General features: G+C 38.5%; 1 protein-coding gene across 2 annotated transcripts; it reads left to right on the top strand.

Annotated features, from left to right (window-relative positions):
• Positions 1–35: 35 nt before the first annotated feature.
• Positions 36–27965, top strand: AASDHPPT (aminoadipate-semialdehyde dehydrogenase-phosphopantetheinyl transferase). Of its 2 annotated transcripts, none has more exons than XM_035327515.1 (6): positions 36–169; positions 1456–1681; positions 20317–20438; positions 20909–21070; positions 26794–26871; positions 27779–27965. In XM_035327515.1, exons 2-6 carry the CDS (start codon positions 1471–1473, stop codon positions 27935–27937), a joined length of 732 nt encoding a protein of 243 aa, XP_035183406.1. In that variant the 5' UTR covers positions 36–169; positions 1456–1470; the 3' UTR covers positions 27938–27965. The 2 variants fall into 2 exon arrangements, with proteins under 2 accessions (XP_035183406.1, XP_035183397.1); XM_035327506.1 differs by lacking the exon at positions 36–169 and adding an exon at positions 181–419.

Here is a 27965-nt window from a genome sequence, read left to right as displayed (position 1 = left end):
CAATCTGGATAAAGCCCCTCCCACCCTCCCCAAGCGCTCTGACGCCTCCGCCCATCTTCCTTCTCCCCGGTAAGCCTGCGGTTGGCGCGTTTCCCTGTCACTCAGGGCTTTTCTGGCACTGGATTGGTCCTGGCGGCTCCACAGCTGGGCCCTCCCACCGATAGCTCTGGTTGGGGGCGGGGGGAGTGTGAGGAAAGCGGCGGGGCTTCTTGAGGGGGCCCCGCGTGAGAGGGGGGGGAGGGGGGGCTGCTGAGGCGGTCCTGGCCGAGGGGGCGATGGGCGGCGTGCGCTGGGCCTTCCCCTGCGCCTCCTGGCGTCCCCGCCGCGAGGAGTGGCTGCTGGCGGCGCGGCTGGTGCAGCCTGAGGAGAAGGAGCGCATCGGGCGCTTGGTGTTCGCCCGCGATGCCAAGGCTGCCTTGGTACCACAGGGAACGGGGGGACGGCACCGGGGGCTGACTCGTCCTTGGGGCCGGGGAGGTGCGGGCAGGGCTGCTTGTGGAGAAGTGGGTCCTGCGGGGTCACGTCTGGGTGACGAAGGGGTTAGGAATTGTTCACTGGCAGCTCTGGTTGCAATTTTGCTTAAGAGGGGTGGTAGCCTTCTGCTATGAGAAGTTATTCTGAAAGGTTTACAAGTCTGATGTGCCTTAGGAGGTAAGGTCATATCACAGAATTAATAGAGTGGTTTGGGTTGGAAGAAACCTTAAAGACCATCTGGTTCCAACCCCCTACCCAGGGGCAGGGACACCTCCCACCAGACCAGGTTGCCCAAAGCCCCATCCTGCACGGCCTTGAACACCTCCAGGGATGGGGCATCCACAGCTTCTCTGGGCAGCCTGTGCCAGGGCCTCACCACCCTCTGAGTGAAGGGAATACGAGCATGTTCTAGGAAATTCTGCACAAAGACAGCAGTGTAATCTGTAAAATCAAAAAGCTGTTTCATCCAGAGGCTTTTGCATAATCAATTCAGGTGTAAAATCTTATATAAGAGTGGGGCAGTAATGCAGTATTTTGCTAATTACCCTATAGTTACTCATCACTTTTGTCTGCTCAGTATCTCGTTTAGCACTGAAGTAACTGAAGGTACTGAGAAGAAAGCTTCTGAGAGAGTTTTACTGTTCAGTGCAGTAAAGTATCCTAAGTCAAAAAAGAGAACAACTTTGTCACTTTTCTAGGCCGAGACTACTTGATATTGGGCCTTATGTTGTCTCTGTGCTAATACTGGTAGCAAGCACGTTGTATAATCAGGTCTGGTGAAACGTTTTTGGATTTGGTTAAGTTTATATGTCAAGGGCTTTCGTAAAAGGGAAAAGCCTAAATGGTTTAGCAGAAACATTCATTTTCTCTCTGCAATAATAAAAGCATACTTCTTTTTAGGCAAGTGGTTTTCTAGGAGCCATAAATACTTCATACATAGCATAATACTTCTGTGTGAATTACTTCTGTTTTATTTCATAGGCTGGTCGCCTGCTGATGCGGAAATTAATTGCGGAAAAGCTGTGCATACCTTGGAATGAAATACACTTGCAAAGGACATCAAAAGGGAAACCTTTCCTGGCAAATACCATACTCGATGTCTGTTCGAATTACAACTTCAATGTCTCTCATCAAGGGGATTATGCAGTTCTTGCAGCTGAGCCTGAGCTCCAAGTTGGCATTGATGTTATGAAGACTAGTTTACCAGGTAATGCAGTATTGTGACGAAAGCTCATTTTGTAATATTTAAATGCCTAACATATTTAAAGTTTCCCAAAGAACCAATCTATGTCCTAGGAATTTACTGTTATTCATGGAGTATGCATGAATGCGTAGTATATTTGCTTCTTTGTTGTTACACATGCTGCTCACTTTAGTCCAGATACGGATATGTTTCCAGTTTAGAAAACTGGAACCCTGCAAAAATAGTTATAAATCTTGTTGTGATAGTGGCAGGATTGGCATCTGCAGGTATTTTAATTACAGTTTGCTTCCTGGTAGGCAGGTAGAAGCAGGCATGATTTTCCAGCTAGGGATAATGGGATTCATTCCCGCAAGACCTTAACTGTTATTTCCCGTTCCCATAAATGTGGACGTTATATGCATTAACACCAGTGACGTAGCAAAATGGCGCGTTCGTTATTTGTATGCAGTAATGATCAGTGAGGGGATCGTCAGGAAGTGCTAGAGTTGCCCCTCCCTCACAAAGGGCTAAACTTCACAAGCATTGAGATCTGTGGCTTATACTAAGTAAATAAATTGATTAATTTACTTGTATGAAATTTCAAGCTAACATGATTCTATTAGTGAACTAAAGGACCAAAAGTGTAAATTAGAATGATAGTAAAGCGTATTTTTAAATGCACTTTTATAAAGGTCATTTTCATAGACTCGTAGGATAGTTTAGGTTGGAAGGGACCTTAAAGATCACCTACTTCCAACCCCCCTGCCATGGGCAGGGACACCTCCCACCAGACCAGGTTGCCCAAAGCCCCATCCAGCCTGGCCTTAAACACTTGCAGAGATGGGGCATCCACAGCTTCTCTGGGCAGCCTGTGCCAGGGCATCACCACCTTCTGAATGAAGAATTTCTTTCTTATATATAGTCTTAATCTCCCATTTCTTATTTGAAAGCCATTCCCCCTTGTCCTATCATTACACCCCCTGACAGAGAGTCCCTCCCCAGCTTTCCTGTAGGCCCCCTTTAGGTACTGGAAGACCCCTCCCTGGAGCCGTCTCTTCTCTAGGCTGATGCATGACTAGGTTAAAGAAGAAACGTACTGGGATTTACAATTTGCTCCAATTTTTCAGACTTTGAGAATCCTCATTAAACAATCAAACCGACTAAATAGTAACAGCTGTGTTCTCAAGAAAAAATATTTGCAATCTTCAATTTGTCCAGCACTTTATGCTCAAAATATTTTAATGTTGTAGGATTAAAAAACTCAAACCTTAACTTGGCATCTTTCTCTCTGAGAGTGTTACACTCTGTTTATTGTAAACATCAAACTTTTGGATTGGCACATTTAGGTAAGATGCACAGAAACTTTACTGAAGTTCAAAGTGAAGTGCTCTGACTTTGTTCCTTCTACTTGTAGACGGTAACCCAAAAAATGGTGGTCAGCATGTAGTGCTGTCACCGCAGTAGAAACGCTCCTTAACTGTGCTGGAGCAGACGTCCACGCTATAGTCAGAGCAGTTGGACATTTCCTGACAGAAACTGTGGCCGGTGAATCAGGTCAGGCAGGAGCAGAGAGACCGCTGAAGATACTAGAGCAATGCAGGGCCCAAATACCAGATTACGCTCGAGGACTGTGCTTTTATCGTGGCTTTTTCAGGCAAAACAAAGCAAAGTGATAAACAGTACAGCAAAATGCAGGTGCTGAAAATAGCCATTAACAGGCCCTGAAATTTGGTGTTCAACAACAGCATGCCATGGGGCAAGTAAGTGAACAAATGAAGCAGTATTGAAAACAAATTGATGTTGTGACCAGAAATGGGAAGTAACAGTTGAACAGTTATAACAACTATAAATTCCACCTAGTGCACTCCAATCAACTCTGTTGTTAACTTGAACTCCTCAAGTCCCAAGCTGTGCGACAAAAAAAAGACTGTGGTGAGTTGACTATTTCTGTCAGCTCTGCCCTGACCAGGTCACTTGTTCACCTCCATCCCCTAGGGAATTCCACCAGAAAGGCAAGTGAGGAAAACCTTATGGGTTGAAGTAAGGATAAATTAGTAAGTGAAGAAAAATGGGAGCAAGGAGAAAAAATGATGCAAAGGCAATCACCACCAGCAGGATGATGCCCAGCCAGTCCGCAGGCAGTGGCTACTCCTGAAACCATTCTCACTCCCCATGTTACTGCTGAGCATGACATTTTGTGATGTGGAATATCTCTTTGGCTGGTTCAGGTTAGCCATCCTGGCTGTGTCCCTTCCTGATCTCTTGCCCACCCCTAGCCAGTTTGCTTGATGGGGCAGACTGAGAAGCAGAGAAGGCCTTCACACTGTGCAAGCACTGCAGCAGTAGCTAAAATGTCAGTGTGTTGTCAACACTTACAGTCACAGATCTGAAACACAGCACCATACGAACCATGGTGAAAGAAAAATTAACCTCAAGACCAACTACGCTTGAAAACAAGTCGGCTAGGCTTGCCACTGTTACGCATTTTCTGTTGACTTCAAGGCTTTTTTGGGAACTAAAAAAAAAAACTAAAGTCATTTATACATGATTATGAATAAAATGTATAGAAATAGGGTATCTTGCATCCTGTCCTGTTTTTTTTTATGTGACTGGAAATTTAAAGATACGTTGCTGATAGCCAGCTAACGAATCTTAGAAAATGTGTTAAACTATTTTTTTTGAGAATAGTAAGCAATTGTGAAGAGTACAGGTTTAATTTCACTTAGATTTATCACTTAGATTTAGAAACATGGATTTGTTTTACTTCCCCATTTTGGAATACAATGCGTTCCACGTTGTAAGGGGATATGTTCTTACTCTATTTCTAGTTAATATAAAAAATCCCTTAACCTAAATATTAGCTGGCTGTATTTAAATAATAATATTAATAATCTTGTTTGTACAGCTTTCTTTCTCTTGTATTTTAACTTAGTTCTTCAGTATTTCTTTCTATTTCCCTCACATTAAATCACTGAAATAGTGGATAAGTTAGGGTGCATTGATCTATTGCTCATTCTGCAGGCAGTTTCAGAACAAATCAAGGTTCATTTACCTTGTATCTGAGTGTAATCTTCTTTCAGCATTTTTAATCCATGCTGTCACAAGACAACCTGCCTTTGGTTCTGCACCTCAGTACACATTGTCACTTACTCTTAGTTATGTCAACTTCAGCAAGCTGAATTTAGGAAAAATATGCAGTATTCATCCTAATGATGTTAAATTTGTTGTTTGGCTTCTGTCACGTAGTTTTGTAGCTGTTTGTCCTAGGATTTCCAAATAATGTGAAGCTGAAGGTCACAGAAGGATTTGATATCAGGAAAAAAGTTTTATCTCGGCGTAAATATAGGAAAAGAGGTGAAACAATTCATTTTTTTTTTTTTTTTTTTTAGTTTATAAGAACAGGGTTTGGGACAACATTAAATTCTTAACTTCTTCAGTATCAAGAGAGGCTCCTGACAGTATTTCCCAGTATTGTTGATGGCAGTGATCACGAACTCCCCCTGTAGAGCAAATGATGCCACATCACCCTTGACAGCTGTGCTGAGCAGCTGTGTGGATTTAATTTGGGAACATGAGCTGGCGAGACAAAACAGTGCTTTGAGATCATACAAATAGACCTCAGTGAGTTTACCCAGAGAAAGAAAAGTGATGGTTATTCTGGAGATGCTAGTGATTCCAGAGGCTTAAATGAAGGAGTGAATATGGTTTTTTGTAACGCAGTGATACTGCAAAGGTGTATATTGAAATTACCACACTGAAACAAGCTAGTGACAGATATCAGCTGCCAGAATTCCTGAACATGCGTCCCTTTTGATGCTACTTTACCCACATCTGCCTCTTTCATTTTCACAGAGATGTAGGCATGTTAACAGAAAGTGGTGGTATTGGGGAAGTCATTGTAGCTACGGTCTGAATTTGCAGTGGCAAGCTACAGAGTACATACAAAGGAGTAGGGAACATATCCTTCCAAAATTACTGCCTTTTTTTTTTTTTTTTTTTTCAATTTTTGAAGTTCCCTAGCTAGCATACTCTGTTCTGAAGTGATACAGCTGTCAGCAGCTTATATGGAGTATATATTTTCTATCTTTTGGTAATGAGAGAGACACTGCTTGTCATCTTAAGTAAAAAATAAATGTCTTAAGTGTGTCTGTGCCTGATCTTGCATTTTCCATGTTATGTAACTTTGCACAAACACTTGTGAATTAAGTTTAAAAAAAAATCTCCCAAACTTTAAATAGGTTTTGTTTATGACCGTACAGTATCATTTTTGAAATTATAATTTGTAGTTTTGGAAAAGAAATAAAATAGTAACTAAAACGTAGTAATGGTATGTGGTGGGAAAGTCAGTTAGTGAATAAGCAATACTAAGGGTAGAATTTGTAATTAGAGTTTCTGTACTTTGAACTAATATGAGTAGGTTTTTCACTTTTTTTTTTTCCTGAGAATGATTTTTGACAGAATTACCAGGATTTATTTTTTTTTTTACTGCTGTGCTATGAATATAGGATACCTTTGACTTTACCAGCATTGTTTTATCTGGTAGTTCCACTGAGTGGTGCTGTTGCTCTGCAGTTGCAAAGTATATTATGTTTCTGGTCATAAAGGCTTGCTTAAATCTGCTATAATCTCTTCCTCTGGAATAGCTACAAGGACAGAGTTCCATATGTACAGAGTACATATTTTTTTAATATGCTTGGTTAAGGACAGAATGCTCCATCTTGTGATGTTATCCAACAAAATCTTGGTCTCAAATGCTCTAATTCTTAACACTCCTTTATTGTTCAACCAGTGAACAAAATACGCAGAATAAATACACAGCGGAGTATCATGCAACTGCAAGTTTTGAGAAATATGTTCATTAATAGTGTGCTAGTATATACACAAGGAGATCCTGGTGCACATAAACATTTTGTCACATCTTAATCTGTCCCATCTATTTCTGTTTTATTTATGTTCAGTGCTGAAGAAGTCTTCTTCAATATTATTTATGCTTTATTACTAAAATCTTAAAACTGAAACTACTGCAAGAACTAAGTCTTAGAAGGTGAAAGCAGGCCACACAAATAGCAATTTTTAGCAGTGCAAATAGAACTTTTGTAGAACTCTCTCTGCAGGTATGCAACAGTTCATCACTTTTTCTTCCGTTGAAATACTGAAAAAAATAATGTAGTGACAGGAGAAAAGGAAAATCTCCTCTTCAGGTATGGTATGTTACCGTTTCTTAGGGTGTTAGGGTGGTGGTATTTTTTTTGGTTATCCATCAGGTTATTGTAGTAGATTTAAAACAGGGCTTTAATTTATTTGCTCGGAAAGAATCAATGAGATCAAACTTTCTTTTTTTTTTTTCCTTAACATTATTTTAAGATGTTTTTTAAAAAGTCATTTGGGAAAGTGCATACTGCGTTGCAAATTTGTTAGTGGAATTAGCTGTGGGCATCATTTGTCTAGAGAGGTAATGCATGTGAAATTATTTTAACCCTTTCACAAAAGAAATGAAAAGGATTCTAACAGTACTAGTAGCATCTCCTGCAAAAAACCCTCAGCTTGTGTTAGTGTATTTAATTTTTTAACTAGCAGACAAGAAATCCTGCAACAAGTGTTAACTTGGTTTAAGTGCTATGTGGGTTGTTGATTTACTGGTCACTTAAACCCTGTAAAGTAGGGAGTTTTTAGAGACAATAATTGTATAATAATAAAGATTACTTTGAGCATTTGGAAAAAAGTCTAGATGTTTCTACTATGCAAATGAATTTCTAGTCAGTAACAGAGTTTCTTAGCATAGATGGAATTATAAAGATAAATGAACAGTTCATTCCTGATCTTTCATCAGCAGCCTGCCATCTTCCGTATGTATTCCTTTAAAGTTAGTTTGATCCTGACATCTTTAATCTTAATATAATTTCAGAATTAAATATCTGATGTGCAATGAAGTTAGCTTTTTTTTCATGAATCTTTTTATATGCTAGGTTAGTGTATTAAGGCTATATTATATATATATATATATTACCCTATAAAAAGGGTATTTTTTCTACATGTGAATTTTACAGGATATTACTTTGATCTAAAAATACTTCCTGAAATACTTTTTAAGTAAATAGAACGTGATGTGCAAATACTGGATTGTTTGAAACTGTTTTTCTCTGAGGCAAAGAAATACAATCAGAACTCATTCTATTTTTATTCTCACTATTTCTTCACTGAGATGAGATAACACAATACAGGATAGAGACTTTCAACTCAGTGGTAGGTCACATGTGAATCAGAGTACTTAAATCCTACATCACGATGGAAAATACCATACTTCAGTTGGTGGAGCAAAACTCTTTCCAGCCAGTTTTGTGCTGTTTTTTTCTGGCAGTCATAAACTAAATTCAGAGTTAGTCACACCTGCATCGTAGTTAAGATGTTTGGCATGAGTCTTTCATTTAGCAGCCATCTTTAAGCTTCTGAGCTTACAATGCTTTTTTAATTTCTGTGTTTCAGCTTTTGCAAAAAGGATTTTTTTGACCTAGAAAGTGACAAGACAGACTGGAGTGCTTTTGTCCTTGTTGGAGTCCTTTTGTCCTTGCCTTTCTTTACCTTGACCAAAGTTTTAATAGGTTTTGGTTTTATTGTTGTATCTCTTATCAGGAATCAGCAACTGATTTTTTGCTAGAATAGACAACTGCCGGATTATTAGGTAATGGTACAGCTGTAAATAAGTACGTGCACTGTTTGGAGAAATTAATCAGGGTTTTAGGTTAAATGCTATTTTTAATTGATGTAGGAAGTTAGAGTTTATAAATATGAAAACAGTTCAATTTCAGATTTACAGTAGTGTTAAAATAGCTAACTATTAGCCTTACTGAACTAAGGCATCATAGTGCTTTCACTTTTTTAAGCCTTTCACTGAGTAAACAGGGATGAATTTCTTTGTTCTTTGTTTGAAGATGGGAAGAAACAGCCATCTTAAAGATTCTTGTAAAGAGCACATTATATAGCAATTTTATTATTCTGCTTTATTTAAATTTCTAACACTGTTCTAAGTGGGAATTTCATCATGTTTGTTAAAAAAAAAAAATGCTTTCACATTCTGAAAATTGATTATGCACTGATGCTTTAATAAACTGTGAAAGGAGAATTTGATTTTTGTGATTGAATCTTCTCTTTGAGGGTAAATTGTTTCTGTCTAAAAAGCTTATCAGTCCTACATGTGTGTTTTTTTTTTTTTATAGGACAACATAAAACCATTTGGATTAAAGTAGAAAATGGTAGCAAAACGTAGAACAGTGACAATGAACTTGTGGAGAATAGGTATGTTTAAAATGAGGGAGAAGTTAATAATTAAGAAAGGAAAAAAACTTAAAACGGGAGCTTTTCATAAAAATAAGAGGTAGAACAAAGAAACTACAAGAACGTTTGCTGGGTTGTTGCAGAAGTATCTTTTTGCAGACTGAATTTATAGTAATCACAATTTATCCCATAATTGGCATTCGGGGAAATTAAGTTACACATTCAAAATGAGAGACTAAAGAGATTTGAATATATATATATATATATATATTAACTAAATGAAGGAATGACTTCTCAGCCTACACTAATGACAGTTAGCTCTGCCTTTCCAAATTAAGGAATTCTAACACAAGGATGTAACAGGAGGGCCAAGGTTTCAGTAATTATTATACGTATGATAAGCATTGCTTTTAAAGGAGTTTATTGGTAACGCTGATAGTTTCCAACAGCTCTGTAGATGTGTTTTTGTTGCAAAAGTTGCAAAAAAAAAAAAAAAAAAAAGCTGTCTTTATTCTGTGTTGTCCAAAGTTTCTTTGGACGTTCTTTGTGCAAGGGTTACAGTTTGGAGCTCTCATTTATTAGTTTCAATGGTGGAAGAGAACGTTGTAGAGAGATTTGCAGATTTTTAGTCTGACTTATAAAATGGTAGAAAATATCATAAATATTTTAACATCTGCTTTATGAAACAATAAAAAAAAACTTTGTCTGGATTCCCCTGGGACATCACCTTTTCTAGGAGAAACTTTGATTATTTTTAACAATGCAAATATTTCTGTTCCTTCATTATAAGGTTGCTGCTGTCATGTCAGGTTTTGGAGGAAGTTTAGGACCTGAAGACTTTTTTTACTGGTGCAATATTTGTCTATTCTTTCTTGCTATGTATCAGGTTGGTAATATAAGTTTAGGCATTCATCCCTGTTTCGTGCTGTGTTGCATTTTCACAGAAAATCCAATCTTGTCATGCATAAATGAAATTGTCACTTGCTCTGTTTAGATTTCAAGTCTTTTCATTAGAATTGCTGGTTGTTGTATTAAACGTGTTGATCTTTTTCCCGGCAAAAACCAATTTAATAAAAACATGAGCAAACACTTGGAGATTGTGTCTATAAGAGTATTGCCCTGCTGAGCTGACTGTGCTGCTCTGAAATATGAAATCTCTCTAGGCATGGTGCCGAACTGATTGTTGTGGATGAATCCTGGTAGGCAGGTGAGTGCTTCCCAGACGGCCACTTGAGCATCCCCCCTCCCCAGAGAAGAGAACCAGAAGGGCAAAAGTGAGAGAACTTATGGGTTGAGATAAAGACAGGTAAACAAAGCTGTGCATAGAAGCAAAGCAAAAGAAGGAATTCATTCACTACTTCCCACTGGCAGATAAATGTTCACCCATTTCCAGGAAAGCAGGGTTCCATCACACACAGTGGTTACGTAGGAAAACAAACATCATAACTGAAAACATCTCTGCCCTTCTGCTTTCCTTCAGCTTTTATTGCTGAGCCAATATCCCTTTGGTGAGTTTGGATCAGCAGTCATGGCAGTGTCCTATCTCAGCTTCTTGTGCACCTCCAGCCTAATTGTTTCTCTTGCTGTTCCACCAGCAAAGACACTGGCTCTGTGTAAGCACTGCTCAGTGTCAGCTAAAACACTGCTGTGTTATCAGCGCTGCTTTCATCATAAATCCAAAACATAGCACCCTGCCAGCTGCTGTAAAGGAAATTAACTCTATCCCAGCCAAAAAGAGTACACTGGTAGAGGTGAATGGGTCATTTAAGTTCTTTTTTTTTTTTCCAACTGTGGGATGTGCTCTGTTCTTGCTGCATTGCAGTTGCATCTTCCTCTTCCATCTTTTTTGTAGCCTAGTGGCTCAATAAAAGCCAGCTTCAGCAGTGGCTGGTTTGGACCTGTGTGTGTGTTGATTTGTGTGTTGATGGGGAAAGATGCTGAAGGACAGCTGACTGCTGTTTCTTCTCTGTGGGAAGACCAAACAAAACATGCTGGTTTTTAGCTGTTGAGTAGGCCAGACAGTCTTTTGGCTCTTGGAAAGCCTAACAGTTGGCTTTAAAAGTTTTTTGTTGTTGTTTTTGATTCCCAAATTTAAAGCCATAATACATCTTCATTTTGAAGAGGGAGAAGGGAGAATATATAAACAGAAATGGGAATATTGTAATTGTGGAAAATGTTTATATGTTGTTTATTGTGGACATCGTGGAATGTTTATTCCATCTGGATTTGAGATTTGTATTCTGGGACAGGCTTCTGTGCAGTGTCCTGACCTCTGCAATCACAAGGCTTGGTAGTGCAAGGCTATAGATTGTTAGGAAAATAGGATTTTATACATGGCTGCCATGTATAAACATGTTAGCAACATATGGAGGTTTTTGTTGTTTTACAGAGTGACAGAAAGCCTGGCTCTGTTGACACGTTACGTTCCTAAATGTATGTCACCCTTAAAGAGATCTGAGTGTGTTTGACTTTTTGGTTGGCTGGTTTGCATATTTAGTTTTGTTCTCACAACTCACAGCTATAATGCCTTTATAAATAAAAGTCAATTTTGGGGGTTTGTGTTTAATTTCAGCATGATGCATCATAACTTCATGAGTGTTAAAAGGAAGCAGAGTTCTTGCTGTTGAACAAAAAGAGATAATTGCTGTAACTGTTTGATACCTTCTATAATGGAAAACTGATTAAAATGCCGTTTCCTTGGGGGTAATTTACCTTTTTGCTGGAATACTGCAGCTACCTTGATCTCTGCTTGATGTGGTCATGCAAGACCTTGGAAAGAGTTTAAACAAGAAAAAGGTACAAGCAATAAAGAAGACAAGTTAAGAAAGGGTTTCTTATTTCTTATTATTGTTCATTATCTTAATTGTTTTTATATTGTAGTTATAAGTACATTTTTAAAAAAGAGTTCATAGTTCCTGAATCATTCAATATTTTTAAATATTTTTATTTTCTCTACCTAAAAAGAAGTTAAAACCAGACAGCATGTACCTTGTGCAGACCATAAACGAGCTGTCTGTGAATTGATGAGGAATCAGATGTGAAGCTGTATCTAGGTGGTAATTTGTGATTTTTTTTTCAGTTTTTTGTCAGGGCCACACTTGTGTCAAAATTGATGTTTCTCCACCTCGCTTTCGGAGGTAGAGCTATCTAATCAGTTATGTGTCCTTATTTTCTTTTGTTGACTGTCAGGGCAGCTTACTTAAGGATCGATTGCTGCTGGGCCCAAGGACTACTGCAATTGAAACCTTAGCAGTTTTGCTAATATTACAAGGACTTAAAGATCTTAACTGCAGAGAAAAATAATACACACTAATTATGGCAGACTTTTTAATGGCCTTTCCATTTTTACAGTGTGGGAAAGGGTCAGTGATTCAAAGGAAGCAACCTTAAGTTTTCTGACTTTCAAAGTTAATGCTGCTTCTCTGAGTCATGCAAAGATACAACATCGTCAGTGACTGAAAAACAAGAATAGATGTTCAACACATGTACCACTGGGAGAATTTCAGGATAATGGCAGGAAGTAGAGAGGTCACAGATTGTAAATCCAATTTCCAATTCACACTAAAGCTGTGTGAGCTAATAGATTTAAAAACATGCTCTGTTAATTTTCTGTTTGGTTCTTTTAAGTCATTTATTTAGAAAATTATTTGTCCTATGTTGTCAGTTGCTAAACATCTGTATAAGGGTTAGTTTATATTAATAAACAATTAGGACTGGGTCATCTGTTGCAGAAGAAATGTTCCCTCTGTATCAATCTACTTTGGTTTCCTCTAGAGATGGTAAAATACAATCAAATGTGTGGTGCCCCTCACCGAAAGGATGGTCAGCCCAAGGACCTCAGCATGTGCTCATCCTATATGGTTCATTAGCTTTCAGGATTTATAGCTAGCCTGTATTTCACAGTACTAAGCAGGCTGATCAGTTGATATGTCAGTTGCTCATTTTGAGGGGCCTAGGCTAGGCCCATTTGCCATCTGAAAGTGAACTTGTATGTATTGATTAGATATTAGTTCTTGATCAGTGATCTGTTCCTTTCATGCAGTTCAAGGCAGTTAGAACTGTGGGGCTTTTTGCTTGTTCGTTTTCAAGGGATTAAATACAAGGCAGATTTTTGACCTAACCTTCAGGAGAAAGGAAAGTTATTTAAGTGGAGAAGATGCTATTAAATATATTTCAATGTAAGTGGCCTGTTGGGGGAGAGCATGCACGTGTGCTTGTACACACTTGCCTGCATATAAGATGTTTTATTTCCAGATTTGGTGCTGGATTCTTCCAGTGTCACTCACTCCTTTCTTCTCACTCTTCCTGAAATTTCCAGGGTATCTTATATTTTTAATGTAATACAGGAACTTTGGATTTAGTCCTTTTTAATATATAGAAGACAATTTTTGAAAGTTTACAGAGACTGTATCTGTAAGGATTTAATGTGCTTTAAAGTTTATTAGAAGGAGATAAAGCTTTGTGTGTGTGTGTATATATATATACTTATATATATATAGGTAAGAAATCAATTGCCTTCACAGCTTCACTAAATTTTACGTTTAATTTATTCTGTGAACTCTGCCTTCAAATATGTGTTATGTTCTATAGAGGAGTATGAGGCTTAAGTGTCAGCAGAAATGAAATATGTATTGGTCTCAAGGATAAAACCTTGATATTCTTTTGTGATTATCAAACAAATTTAGACACCAGCTGGAGGAAGTGGTCAGAGATTTGGTGGATGAAGATCCTTTCCTATACTGGCTACTCTTTAAGAAGAAAATTAGTAATCGCTTTGGGAACTCTACGTATTCTGGGGAAAGAGTGCTTTTAAAGTTCGGATATTGAACAGCTAGACCGTCCAGTCAGTTTATTTCTAATGCAAATAAGCATTTGTATTTGTTAGACAATCAGATAACTTGTACAAATTGTTTTCAGTTAATTGGATATTGTAAAAAGCTACAGTATATTTTGGTTAACTTTATTAGAGATTTCCTTGCTGAATCTCTTCGCTCTTCAGTAAGATGATCTAATATAAAAACAAATACTCTTCAGTATTTACATGTGGAGTTTGCAGTAGACTAGAGAAATGTTTTCGGGATTTTTGTTAATAGTTGCAAAATGAATGAATTTGCAGCAGTTTGCGTAAAGGGAGGAAAAGGAGTAAATTATGAAAACATTTACAAATGAAAATATATTTTCAAATAAGTAAAGAAGTATCAATTTGCTCTACTATTGAAAAGCAAATTAAAATATTTCAAAATTTCTTAAAAGTGCTGGAAGGGGTGATAAATACAAGCTAGTAAACGAAGTGGCACTTGATAAAGAAGTATCTATACGAATTATTGGATATATTTGGAAACTTTACATTGCTAAGAATTATCACACTCAAAATCTACTGTTAAGTTGGATTTTCATAAAATTTATAATGAAGTTATTTGGTTGACTGAACAGATGCATGCATTTTGGGAAAGAAAACAACTCAACATTTTTATGGTTGGGGTTCTATACTAAAAAATCTCTTTAACATATTAATAAAGGGTAGGTATGGAAAGAAATGGTGTTAGATTTTTGACAGAACACTCACAGTAATCAATATAATATATTTCAAAGCAAGAAAACTCTTACATTTAAGCTTATTTTTGTCATTCCTCTTGACCCAGGCAAGTTTGATTTGATGTTTAATTCAGAAATGTCATCCCTATCTCCTTGCCATGTTATTACCTTCTGTGTCACTGGCTCAGCTTTTTGTCTCCTGAAATGCATTCTCTCATTTCCCCTTAGAATCTAAATCAGATTCTTCTGATTTCTTTCATTTCTTGAAACCTTTTCTGCAGCATTTTCACAGATCTATTCCTGCCACAATTACTTTTCTCTTAGAGAAAACCAGCAAAAGGTTAGTGTCTGTTCTTTTAGAGTTCTAATAGTTGATGGGTATAAGGATCTTTTCCCATTAATCAAAACCATCCATTGAACTCGCTTACCAGTTTTCCCTGGTTCCAACTACATTTATTTTTTTCTGTTTTCCAAATATGTATGCCAATGTCTTACCTGTCTCACCTATTCCTAAAATCACAAAAATTACTTTATTCTGTGATGATCCCCCACCTAGTTAGATGCCCAAACCAATCAGATAAATACTGTCCACTTTCCTGATGCCAACCAATCTAAATAAGTGATTTATGTGCATAAATATTTTTTTCCAAAGTGCACACGTTATGTGTTACAGGGAAAAAAAAATCTGACTTGCAACTGAGATGGACAAGATTGGTTTAATTGTGTTGGATGTATTGGAATCGGAATCTAAATTCTGATTCTTCAGTAGCTCTAAGTATGAATTACAAGAAGGAATATTTAAAATGCAGTTTTTAGTGAAGTTTTTCCACATAGTTGCATTCCCAGCTAATGTTTCCTCTCACCATGTGTGTTTTGTTGTGGAGGTTTTGTTTTGATAACCCTGATTTCTGGGAAAGCAGTGCTGGGTTATGTTACAAAGGACTCAGTACTGTGTGAACCCAGCTGTGTGGCTTCTGCTCGGGAGCTTGTTAGTGTGTAGATGTTAAGAAGCACAGGCAGATCAGATGTGCTGCTGCTTCCAAGCAAAAGTGCAATGTAGGCGGGGACAGAGCAAGAGGACCTGTCCAAGCCAGGCTGGAATTGAAAGTCACCTGCCTGAGGCACAGCAAGAAGTCAGCGATTCCCAGTTGGAGACTGTGGCTGGCCTAGAAACACAGCAGATGGGAGCCTTCTGGTTGCTGCTGCTGCATTCCCACGGATCAGGCAGGGAGAGAAGCTGCGGGAGTGACTGAAGCGACTGGAAGTGACGCTTCTGCCCCTTCTGCACTGAAATGTGTGAAGGAAAGGAGGAGAGAGGGGCAGAAGAGAGGAGCTCATGGGTTGAGGTCAGGGCAGGGAGATCACTCATCAGTTACTAACATAAACAAAACAGACTTGATGTGGGGAAGATTAATTTATTGCCTATTAGAAACATAGTAGGATGGTGAGGAAGACAAAAACTCCTGCCTTCCCAGTTTGATCTTCACTCCCAACTCTTTTTCCTCATCTGCCACCCTACGTGGTGCAGGGGACAGGGAATGGGGGTGGTGGTCAGTCCATAATGCTTCATCTCTGCCGTTCCTTCCTCTTCACACTGATCCCTTGCTGACCCCAGCAGGACGGGATACAGTCCTTCATGGGCTGTTCCAACATGGCCCTTCCTTCCAAGGGGCTGCAGTTCTTCAAGAACTGCTCCAGCATGGGTCCTTTCCATGGAGTGCAGCCCTTCTGGAAGACAATGCTCCAGCTTGGGTCCCCCACAGGACACAGATCCTGCCAGAAAATCTGCTCTGCTGTGGGTTAGGGTTTCTGCCAGGAGCCTACTCCTGCATTGTCAATTTGTGGGCTGCAGCTTTCTTCAGGGCACATCCACCTGCTGCAGCTTGGGGTCTTCCATGGGCTGCACTGCATGTATATGCTCTGGTGTGGTCTTGCATGGATGGCAGGAGAGCAACCTGCTCCACCATGGTCCCCTCCATGGGCTGCCAGAAGACGTCTGCTCTGCTTGAAAGGACTGTGGACAATAGAAGGCCCTGTTTTCAAACAGGGTCCTGTTCTGTCTGGTCCTGTTGGACCAGATGGTCTCCAGAGGTCCTTTCCTACCTAAGTTTTTTGTATAATTCTGTGAATCTGCCTCTCTGATACTCCAACAGATACAGGGAAACAGGCTAGGCAGGCTGTAGTACTGCTAGCAATTTCTTGAGAATAATAGCCCTGGCTCCTGTAATCTGATCCATTCCTCAGAGCAAAATGACCGCACTTTATTAAGAAGGAAACTGGAGGGGAGGGCAGTTCAGGAGAAAGCAGAGCCTGAACTTTTTCAGAGCGAGGAGGTGGCAGCTCACTGTGTGAATTTGAGCATGAGCATCCAGGGGTTGAACAGAGGAGGAAACTTAAGACAAAAAAAAAAAAAAAAGGATTAAGGAGAGAAAAGGCAGTACTGTGTGAGTGTGCTGTACACTTGGTATACTAAACAGTTTAGTAAGTATGAAGTGCATTCATGTTATGTGGTACAGCCTGTAGGGCAGAAGGACTCAAGGTGCTGAAAGCCTTCTCTGGTGTGAATAGCCCTGGGTTATGGAGAGCAAGAATAGAACTGTAATGGGACTCTGAGGAGGAAGGTATACCAGGAAATTCTTGAAAGTTTCATAATTTCAGTTACCTGAAGAAGCAGGTGCACCACTACCCTCCCCTTAAATAACCCAAGAGAAGAAAAGGAAGAAAAAAAAAATGGAGCATGTTTTAATACAGTCATTTGATCATAAAAAATAGGCCATTTAAACTCGCCAAGATGAAAGGCCTTTCTCCAAGTTGAAGACGTTGTTGTTATTTTTCATTGTTTCAAGGAAGTTGGAGTGTCTAAGTAGATGGATGTTTCCTGTGCCTTGGTCATCCATCAAGACCTACTTGGCATTGTGGTTGCTTTTCTTTTTTAGTATCATCTTTTTTCCTGAAAGTAAAGTTAGTTCTGTCCTGAGATTGTTCTGGATCATTCCATTAGCTGACTACTGCGACTGTCAACCTAATTTCTGAGTTAAGATGTTTTTTTCCATTGTAGTCTATAAAGGAAATTAAGGGCATCATGAGTTTTATAATATATAGAGAGTATGCCAGGTTTCATTTTGACATACGACATGGAAAGGAAATTGTCAGAAAACCTGCATCTCTGCTTTACTGTGACACTAATTCTGCCAGATCAAATATTACTGCAGCCAGTATCTTTTTTTATATATATATATATATAGTGCTTAAATGCTTGTAGAAGATGGCTGCTTTATCAAGAAGGTTTAATACTTTTATCCCGGGTTTAAGATGGGGAACGCTGATAAAAAGAAGGGAAGTTACTTGCCCCTAGTCACTCAAAGAATCATTAACAGAACTACGGTTAGCATCTGCGTGTTCATTAAGTGATAATTTAGTGATGGGTTTTCAAAAGTAGTGTAGTGTTTGGGAGAATCACAGGCTGGCTGAGGTAAGAGGGGACCTCTGGAGGCACCTGGTGCCACCCCGGCTCAAGCAGGAATGCCCAGAGCAGAGTGCCCAGGACCACGTCCAGGCAGCTTTTGGAGATCCCCAAGGAGGAGACCCCGCAGCCTCTCTGGGCAGCCTGTGCCAGGGCTCCCTCACCGACATACACACACAAAAACGTGTTCCCTAATATTTAGACCAAACCTTCTGTGTCCCAGTTTGTGCCCATTGCCTCTTGCTCTAGCACTGAGCACCACTGAAAAGAGCCAGGCTCTGTCTTCTCTGCACTCTCCCTTCAGTCAGTTGTAGACTTAGATAAGATCTCCACCCCTATCTCCAAGCCTTTTCTTCTCCAGGGTGAAAAGTCTCAGCTCTCACTGCCTTTCCTCGTAGGAAAGGTACTCCAGTTCATTCGATCATCTTTGTGGCTTTTTGTTTGATTCTCTCCAGTTGTTCCCATGTCTCTTGTGTACTGGAAGGACCAGAACTGGACCCAGTGCTCCAGGTATGGCCTAACCAGTGCTGAGTAGATGGGAGGGATTGCCTCCCGTAAGCTTCTGGTAATGCTTTATTGTAGCCCACGATACCAGTAGCCTTTCTTGTGGCAAGGGCACACTGCTGTTTCATGTTCATCTTGGTGTCTACTGGGACCCCCATGTACTTTTCTGCAGAGCTGCTTTCCAGCTGGGTGGCCTCCAGCATGTCCTGGTGCCTGAGGTTGTTCCTCCCCAGGTGCAGGACTCTGCATTTATCCATGTTGAACTTCATGAGATCTTCTCAGCCCACCTCTCTACCCTGTGAGGGTCCCTCTGGATGGCAGCATGGCCCTCTGGTGCATTCTCCCCAGTTCAGTGTCACCTGCAGAGGATACACTCTACCTGCATCATCCAGATTGTTTATGTAAACAGGGCTGGACCAAATGTTGACCCATGGGGTACTCCTTTTGTTATTGGCCTCCAACTAGACTTGCACCTCTGGATTGATCCGTTCAGCCAGTTTTTGATCCACCTCACTGCTCATCCAGCCCACACTTCGACAGCTTCTCTGTGAGAATCTAATGGGGAACAGCGTCAAAGGCCTTACTGAAGTCTAGGAAGACAATAACCACTGCTTCCCCCTCATCCATCAGGCTGATGATTTAATTGTAGAAACTTAACAAGTTGGTCAGCCATGGCTGCCCTTTGATGAATTCATGCAGATTTCTGATGTTTTTCTTCTCCTTCATGTGCCCGGAAAGGGTTTCCAGGATTAGCAGCTCCATCACCTTTCCAGGGATCAAGGTGAGGCTGACCAGCCTGTAGTTCCCTGAGTCTTTCCTGCCATTTTTGATGTCAGGATTGAGACTTTTTTTCCCCTCCAGTCTTCAGACACTTCTCCCAGTCACCATGATCCATCAGAGATTAGAGTGGCCTTGCAATGGGGGAGGTGAGATTGTTTTACATTAAATACAACTGTTTTTTCTCTTTAACAAGAATATTGTATTACCTACCAAAAAAACACATCTCAATATGTGTAATTGTCTCCATCCAGATTTTGATTATCCCAACTAAAGAAATAGATCGCTTTGTGCCATTGTCTGTTTAACCAGCTGTAAGCCATGTTGGACAGATTGTATGGAATACTGATTAATGATATAGGTTGTGGGTGATTAGTCAAGTGTGTAACGATGTCCATAGCTTCTAGTGCATTCTAGAGATGCCACTGATCAATACAACCACACAATCTGCAGTATCTCTTGCGAAGTAAATCCCAACTAGTAGCGAAAAGTGCTGTAGTCCCTGAAAAGCTATGGCAATAGTACACAGCTGTGCTTATTTTTGTGGGATACTTAAATTTAATCTAAGTATTTGAGGCTTTTTTCCTTTTTTTTCCCTGTGATAAATTTCGGAGTTTGTATTTGCTTTAAAAAGTTTTTCTTTGATATTCCCACTGTCAAACGACAGGAGGCAGAATATCTTGATGAATTTTGACAAACAGCATGCTGTTGTATAAAGTGTTACTAGATCAAGCTGTCAAATACTGAAGATTGTATATGCTTATTTTGTAGTTGAATATATATTTTTATATGAAGTCAGCGCTGGTCAAATACAGTCTTTTTTCAGAGAATGCGGAAAATACAGAATATGTTTGACTCCTCCTATCACATTTTTATATAGTAATTCTGCCACCGGAACTTCCCTTTTAATACTGTGTCCTAGACTGTCACCAACATCTGCTTGCTGCTTTGAGGCTACGTAGAGTAAATTCAGATTGTAGAGCAGAATTGGTTCTTGTTTTCTTGTGAATGACCTTTTTTTTTTTTTTCTTTAGAGCAATAACATGAGGTGATTTATTCCTTACTATTGTTCTATTAACATTTCTGTAAACATTTTTCTAACTTACAGGTAGCAGCTCAATTCCAAATTTCTTTCACATCATGAAGCGACAGTTTACTGAGACAGAGTGGGGTGTAATCAAGTCTATGAAAAATGAATGGATGCAGCTAGATATGTTTCATCGGCACTGGGTAATGTATTTCTTCTCCATTTAACGACTACAATGCTATAACCTGCAAATTCTTCTTTTGTTACTATTTTCACTATGATAAAATTGTATACTTCTATAGTTCCATGATCATACGGAGCTTATCTTTTATAATGCCAGAATAACTTGTAAGAACACTACTACAGATAACATTTCTAGGATTTATGGCTAGTTTTAATCACACAGAGAACAAAGTAAAAGGTTCTTATCTGTATGTACCATTTAGTAATTCTATTTGCCTGTTCATTATTAAACAATAATGCAGGTAATAACAAGGCTGATAACTTTTTTTTATTGGTAACTGTGCCAGTCTACCCTCACACTTAGAGTGGTGTAAGCTTTAAATTTACGTGGCCTACATTGTCTGCTCCCAAGTAGTGTTTACAGAGAAGTTTGATTAACAACAGCCAATATGAACAGTCCGTATTCTGAAAACAGCATTTTATGTTATAGGCCCTAAAAGAAAGCTTTTTAAAGGCTATTGGAGTTGGAATTGGCTTTAACTTACAAAGAATTGAATTTAATGTGTCTCCATTGCAACTGGAAATAGGGAAGGTGTATAAGGAGACACAAATGTTGCTGGATGGAGATAAAGAAGAAGAGTGGACTTTTGAGGTAAGAAATCTTAAAACTAATTTATTTTTAATAATAATAACCAGTCTCAATGCCTTAATCAAATTGCACATTTGATGTTTTAATTGCAGCTTCACACCTTTATTTTGTATAACCACTTTGCAGAGATACAAATTAAAACAAAGGATATAAATCAGCAGCATCTAAAAATATTTCTGATCACAAAAGCACCCCGGAGAGTACACTCATTATAATGGCTTTTTATTCTGTTCTTTGAGTACCTTTCTGGCACTCTAGGGAACATCCTAGAGACGTAGGAAGTGCAGTAAAGTGTATTCAGGCCTGACTTCTGAATAGTGTCTAAAATTTTGAAGTTCTTGAGTTGGTTGAGAATGAGACTAGCAATTAACTCCATTAGTTAGCATTTACGTTAAACACTTAAAATGGAGAACGTGTCTTCAGCTGTTTGTTTGGTGTATTTGTTTTTTTCTACCTGCTTGTATGGACAATAAGCAATGGGGTTTTGTGGGTTTGGAGTTAGTGTGCTGGCTGGCTGTTGTGTGTAGGAATGGGTAGATGCAAAAAAAATGCCTTTATTTGAAACATTAATTTGGGCTCGGTCTTCTATCTGAGTGCCAGATTTTGTTTGGTTGTGCTTTTGCTTGCTTGGTTTTTCTTTCTTTAAAGTTAATGAGAGTTGCTAGTAAAACATTAATGAAAATGACCAATGGCATCTAATGAGGTTTGAGGGGTGGGAAGAGAAAGAACAGAGGTACTGTGATCTTATATTATCTAATTATCCTAAGAATCCAAACTACAAAAAAAAAAAAATCACGAGCACCCTGGAGTGATCTTTGTCTACCACTGGACAGAAGAAATGCAAAAGACGTTGACTTTAAAGTTTTTTATAAAGGGCATCTTGCTCCAGGTTGTCCCTATCTGTGCTTCAAGTTTGTGCAGCAGGCATATAGCTGACTGCCTACTGACTTTGCAGTTCTATTTCACAAAACAGTCAAGCACACTTTTCATTTGAGTACTCAGCTTCCAGTATGCTTTGAAACATTTACATTTTGAAAACGTCTACGTTGTTGGACACGACTGTCCCAGTAGAGCTTCTCAAAATAAGTTTTCTGGTGTGTACTGGTTTTATGTAGTATACAAAGTACATATATGATAGTAAAACATAATAATAAATATATCGGTAACATTTAACTTGTGGCATAAGTTCATTCCTTTGTTAGGAAGTTCATTCCTTCACAGTTCATTCCTTTCAGTATTTCTAGTCACATTTGGATTTCTGTTACTTTAAAAGTCTACCCATAATAAATCAGTTCTCATACTAATATTGCCATGCTCTCTAGGAACTGAGCATGTCATGAAGTCCACCAGTGGGAATTACAGACTGACAAAAAAAAATAAAAAAAAATAGAAAGGATTGTGACATCCCTTATAATAGGGCTGTTGTCTATATTAATGCTAACTGTATCATTGTCAGCGAAGCATCTATCTCTTTTGATTGACATCTGAATCTCCGAATTTTGGTCTTCAATGGCATGCTGGTTGTTGATTGACTAAAATAGCTTGAAGGTGATAATACAAATAACTCCCTGTATTACTTAAATGCATTATTTTTTTATTAGTCGATAATTACTTCTAGAAGCTTAATTTAATTTTTGTCTGAGCAATGTCTCGTCTCCCATGTTCACCTCCTACTTCCCAAGAGCACAGCCTTCTAACTAGGCAGATTGTAGTATCTCAGAGAAAGGATTCATTATCTATTTTAATTTAAAATATTAGCTCTATTGGGTATAATTTCTCTTAAATATCAACATTAATTAAAATTAAATTGGGAAAAAAATCACTTTTTCAGTGTCTTATCCCCAGCCTAAAATTAAGCATCACTTTACATTTAAAAAAAAAAAAAAAAACTCTGGAGAAGATAAAATTGTATGCCCATTTTGTTACTTACAGAATTCTTATTTTTATTTGATTATTTGGCCTCGAACCAAACTCTTGAAATAACTTGTTACCAGAAAACACTAATTTTGGAAAATATGGGGGAGTCATCCAAGGGGATGGGATTCCCTTCAACTCTACTGGAGGTAACAGGATGAAGAGTAAAGTAGAACGTAATTCAGAAACATTAAATTTTAAGGTATGTCTGCTATCTGTGTGTTAAGTATGGTTTGTTCATGTAAGCCGTATATGCTTTGCTCATTTAAAAAAAAATAATTTGTTTAGTAACAATTAAAAATATAGTAGTCAAATGAAGAGGTATTTAGTATTTGTGTGAGGTTGTTAATTTAGCATAGAGTCATTACTCTTGATTTTTTAAATTATTTTTAATATTATAATATTGAATAGTTATTTATGCTCCAGTTTAGTACTTTTGAAGAAAAACTTTCAGAATGAAGTACTAGTTAATAAACGTGAAGGAAGTGGGTCAATAAAAATTTTGGCAAGTTTTACAGTTTAAAGATAGAAATATGTCTACAATATATATTTGTAGCAAACTTGTTCTATGGGAAAAAATCTAGCTACTGATATGCAAAAACTTAAGTGCATTTGTGACTTTTTAGTCACAATTCTGTTACTCAGGAATGATGGTTGAATAGCACTTACTGGAGCCTCTATTAAAGAATTTTAAATGGGGAGCAAACCATTTTCCCATCCCTGTGTTCATACAGGAAGCTCCCATTTGTCCTAAACTTCAGTCAGCATTTGAGAATCACCTGCCATCACTGCTGCTGCACAAATCATTGTTCACATTTTTTCACAGCAAATATTTGTTTTGTTTTGTCTATATCCAAACACCTTACTTCCAGAACATGGATTTCAAACTGGAATTACGCGGCTCAATTAGAAGCGTATTTGGTAATTGTTGTTGGCATGCAGCAGTAATGGAGTCTTTCACCCTCAGTAAGAGAAGTTCATTCTGTTGTATTCTCAGGAATAAATAGGAATGAAATTTGTTGTTCCCAAGTCTAGCTAATCCAACTGGATTTACATAGCAATCAATTCTGCTGACAGGAGGTACAGTTTCCTCATAAGCTGTTCTGTTGAGTGAACCCAGACTGATTTGAATCCCAGACACATCATTCTGTTAAGCCTTTGAAGTGTGGTAATTATAATTCTCATTGTGCCTTTAGTTGGAACGAGTTGAGTAAGTTTGGTTCAGAGAAAAACAAGTTTTCTGTTTCACAGACAAAACAAATGTATCTTAACAAAACAAATCCCGGGCCTCTGGGGAGTTCCTGTACTGTCCTTTTTGTTTCCTATACTGCTCTTTCGATTAATCTTCTATTTCTGTGTAGGAAGTCGAATTTGATTTGTAAGATGGAGTATGGATATGAATATGGAAGCTGATTTTCTTGGTTTGTTTCTCTGCTGCATTATCTCCATAACGTAAGGATTTTGCTGCTGTTAGCAGGAGTCAGGAAGATCTCCTTCCCTTCTGTATTTGTTCTGGGCTTACATTTCTCTGAAGCAACAAAGATAAGATGAAGGGCCGAGTTTGTTAGGTTTTATTATAAGATGCTGGGAACTGTTTTGTCATCTCTAATGTACTGAAGGACATGTGAAGTAAATGACTAGGAGCCTTCTGAACTATGCATTGGGTGGGGTCTCTGCAGGAGAATGGTCCCCCTTACCTAAAGAGGGGTGACCCCCTTACTCCTGTTAAACGATGCTTTGAGCTGACAAAAAAATGATTGTTGATAATACGTAAGAGACTTCACATTATATACATTTATAGTTGTAAAAAAAGACATAATACAAATGTTCACTCTACAAATGCAGATTTCTGTGCATTTAGCTTAAAGCTGTATCACAGTTGTTTTCAGACGTTCAGTTGCAGATGTAGGCCACTCTGTGCTGTGCTGTGTGCACAGTCTCATCGGTCTTCAACCTCTGGGACAGACAAAAACTGAGAAAAAAGTTGTAGGGTGATGAAGGTGATAAAAACTGGATGTGGTGATTTTTCCATGTAGACAGGTACAGCACATTGCCACCCTATAGCCATATAAATTGTTTGCCAATACTTGATAAATCACCTCTCAGATGTTTTCTTTTTGCTTTTTGAATGTTACAGAAATGTGTTATGTGTACAGATGATGAGGTAGCATTTTTATCCTTGGCTCATCTTCAGTCTTGTGACATATTAAGGGAGTAGAAAGCTTACTGAAATACTTTATAGCAAGTACAGCTATAGCTTTTGCAATTACGAGAAATAGTTTACGCTGCATGTTTGTTGGCATTTCCTATGGGCATCAAATATTTCTCCTGATACAAAGTTGAAGTACTCGATCATTTTCTTAGCAGCACTTTGCAGAAAGACTAAGCAACATGAGCTTGATGTTTTTGGTTTTAAGTGAGTGACAGAGACCAAGCTTGCTGCTAAATCAATCAAATACGCACAACTCAGGTGCTGAAGTGATTGAAGTAAAACACACTTGCACTCCCACACCAGCGCATATCTGCCAAGACACCCATGTCTTTGCCAGTAAAGTCCCCCAGCCTTAAGAGTTGTGCTACTACACATGAGTAGAGCAGCTGCTGTCTTAGCTGAGCTGGATAGATCTGAGCTGAGCATCTTGGCACCTGTTTTATATATAAGGCTACTGGGGAATCACAAAAACGTTATCCTTGCAATTGAAATAGTTGAAAATGCTGTATAGCAGATGAGCTGTGGGAAGCCTGAGACAGATTGACAGCATTATTTTAGAAGACATTTTGCTTAGATAAAATCTAAAAAACCAAACAACAACCTGACAGAAGAATGGGAGGACATCGTGATGCTTTCTTCATATAACATAGTGCGTTGGAGTATTTCCTGAGGAAGTGGAAATGCATTCAGTCATACACCTCCAGAGAGCAACCAGACTAGTAGCTGATATTCAGATTAATGGTGACATCTAAATTGTTTGTTTTTGTAGGTAAAATTCTTGCTTCAAGAATTCTTCAATTCTTGATTTCCATTTTAGAAAGGTTGTGCAGAAATGATGTAAAAAGTTTTGGATACAGAACCAAAGGAAACCTTTTTCCCTTAATTAAAAAAAAAAAAAAAAGAAAAGCCAACAGACTTATTACTTGACCATAGAATAAACATTATTCAGAAATAATGTATAAAAGCAGATTCTTCTGAAATAAATTGTTTAGGATGAATTGCTAGGCTTTCTGAGGAGGAGGAGGACTTTTAAAGAAAATTATTAAATTACACATACACTATCATAAAATATAGCTATTACATATTTAAAAATAGATATTTTTTTTGAAAATTGAGTTATGTTAACACAGAGCAGTGCTCAGACTGTCTTGTTAGAAATTGTCAGTTGTGGTCTTGCATGATGCCAGAAGCCAAGAGTGAGAGAGTCATTGGTTTAAGCTTATACTTATATTGTTGCTCTTCAGAATACCCTCATCTCATCAAAAAACATGTGGTTAAAATAGGTTGTATGTCTTGTGACTTATAATGGACTGATAAAGGAAGACTAAAGTCACAAACCTGCATGTAAAAGTCTACAAACGGGTGAGGTGATGCTAACCTATCGTAACTAGTTCAGCCCAGCTAACTGTATTTGTGTCCTTGAGCTCTCTTAGCACAAACCTGCTAAGAAGGACTATTGCTTTCTCAATGTCATTATTTTAAAGTATCTTAATTAATGGTTTGGTGTTGTTCTGAACCATATTCTGACCGTGCAAATAGTCTTTGATGGAAACAAGAGTAAATGGAATGCTTCTACATTGCTGGTTTTTGTCTTTACTAGGAAACCCGGTTAGATGACTATCATCATGTAGCAGTGGCTCTTGGGAAGCAGGAGGGATTTGGACAGCAACATTCTGATGTAAGAAATGTTTGCAGGTCTTGGTAACTAATCACTTGAATGTAAGCTTAGCCTGATGCTTTATTTAAAACAGTCTATTGTCTCAGATGTAGGGCCAAGGAAAATTAAGCTTATCTTAACCATGGTGTTAACCAGGTTGTTCACTGACTTTAGTCCTATTGTGCCTCTTTCAGAAAAGGGCTGGGAAGGACTTTGTTTAAAGAAATAGTGTGTAGACTTTATTTAGAAGAGACACTTAGAGCCTCTGTCAGATTCCTGCAACTGTACTATTTGCCTTGCTGGAATTACGCATGCAGGTAGCATACAGCAGACTGCACAATAACACAAGCCTTTTTTTCTTTGAAATATAAATTTTCTTGATGTGATGAGACTAATGGAGAGACCGTGACTCACTCTTCTCCAATATCAGAGCTTAATCTGGGTTTAACATTGGGAATTGTGAGTTGATTCTTACAGCTTTTGTCCTTAAGTAGCATGAGTTTCTGGGAGGAGACTGAGTGCATGCACAACCCCAGTGATTGATGGTTTTAAAAGGCATACGAGTAGGCATTCCTCTATTAGAATAAATCCTGATGCTATCATTTCAGATAATCATGTCTGCTGTAGAACAGAGTAGTTTGTTTTTCCTTTTTCTGGACTTAAATATTCATTCTGTGGTGTTTGCAGAACTCCCTGTGCCTTGTTCTCTCAGGTTTCTGACCTAAGTCTCAAAGAAAAACTTGCTTTTTTGTGTGTCCTGTTATATGTTTCTATCAGTTAATGTATAGCCTAAATTAGAGACAGTGACATTGGTCTTAACTGTAATACTTTCTTATTCAGTAACAATATGCAGTTTAAACCAGGCAGGGAAGGTTGCAGGAAGAAAAATTGATATATACTAATTCATGTAAAACTGTGTTTTATGTAGGTGTGTTCCACAGAACCTAATCAACCACAGTTTACACTATTGACTTTCGAAGATTTAGTCACGTCTGGTATTCCAATCGCACCTGAGGATTCTGCATGTTGGGATAACTTTTGTTCTAAGCAGGAGAGTCCAGTGAAACAGAGTTCACATTCAAGATAAGAATGCTTACAAGCAGCGGTAAGGGGGA

The sequence above is a fragment of the Oxyura jamaicensis genome, chromosome 1 (assembly GCF_011077185.1).
Source record: "Oxyura jamaicensis isolate SHBP4307 breed ruddy duck chromosome 1, BPBGC_Ojam_1.0, whole genome shotgun sequence".
Taxonomy (NCBI): domain Eukaryota; kingdom Metazoa; phylum Chordata; class Aves; order Anseriformes; family Anatidae; genus Oxyura; species Oxyura jamaicensis.
The sequence above is the reverse complement of the archived record's forward strand: the minus strand, read 5'-3'. Positions and strand labels throughout refer to the sequence as shown.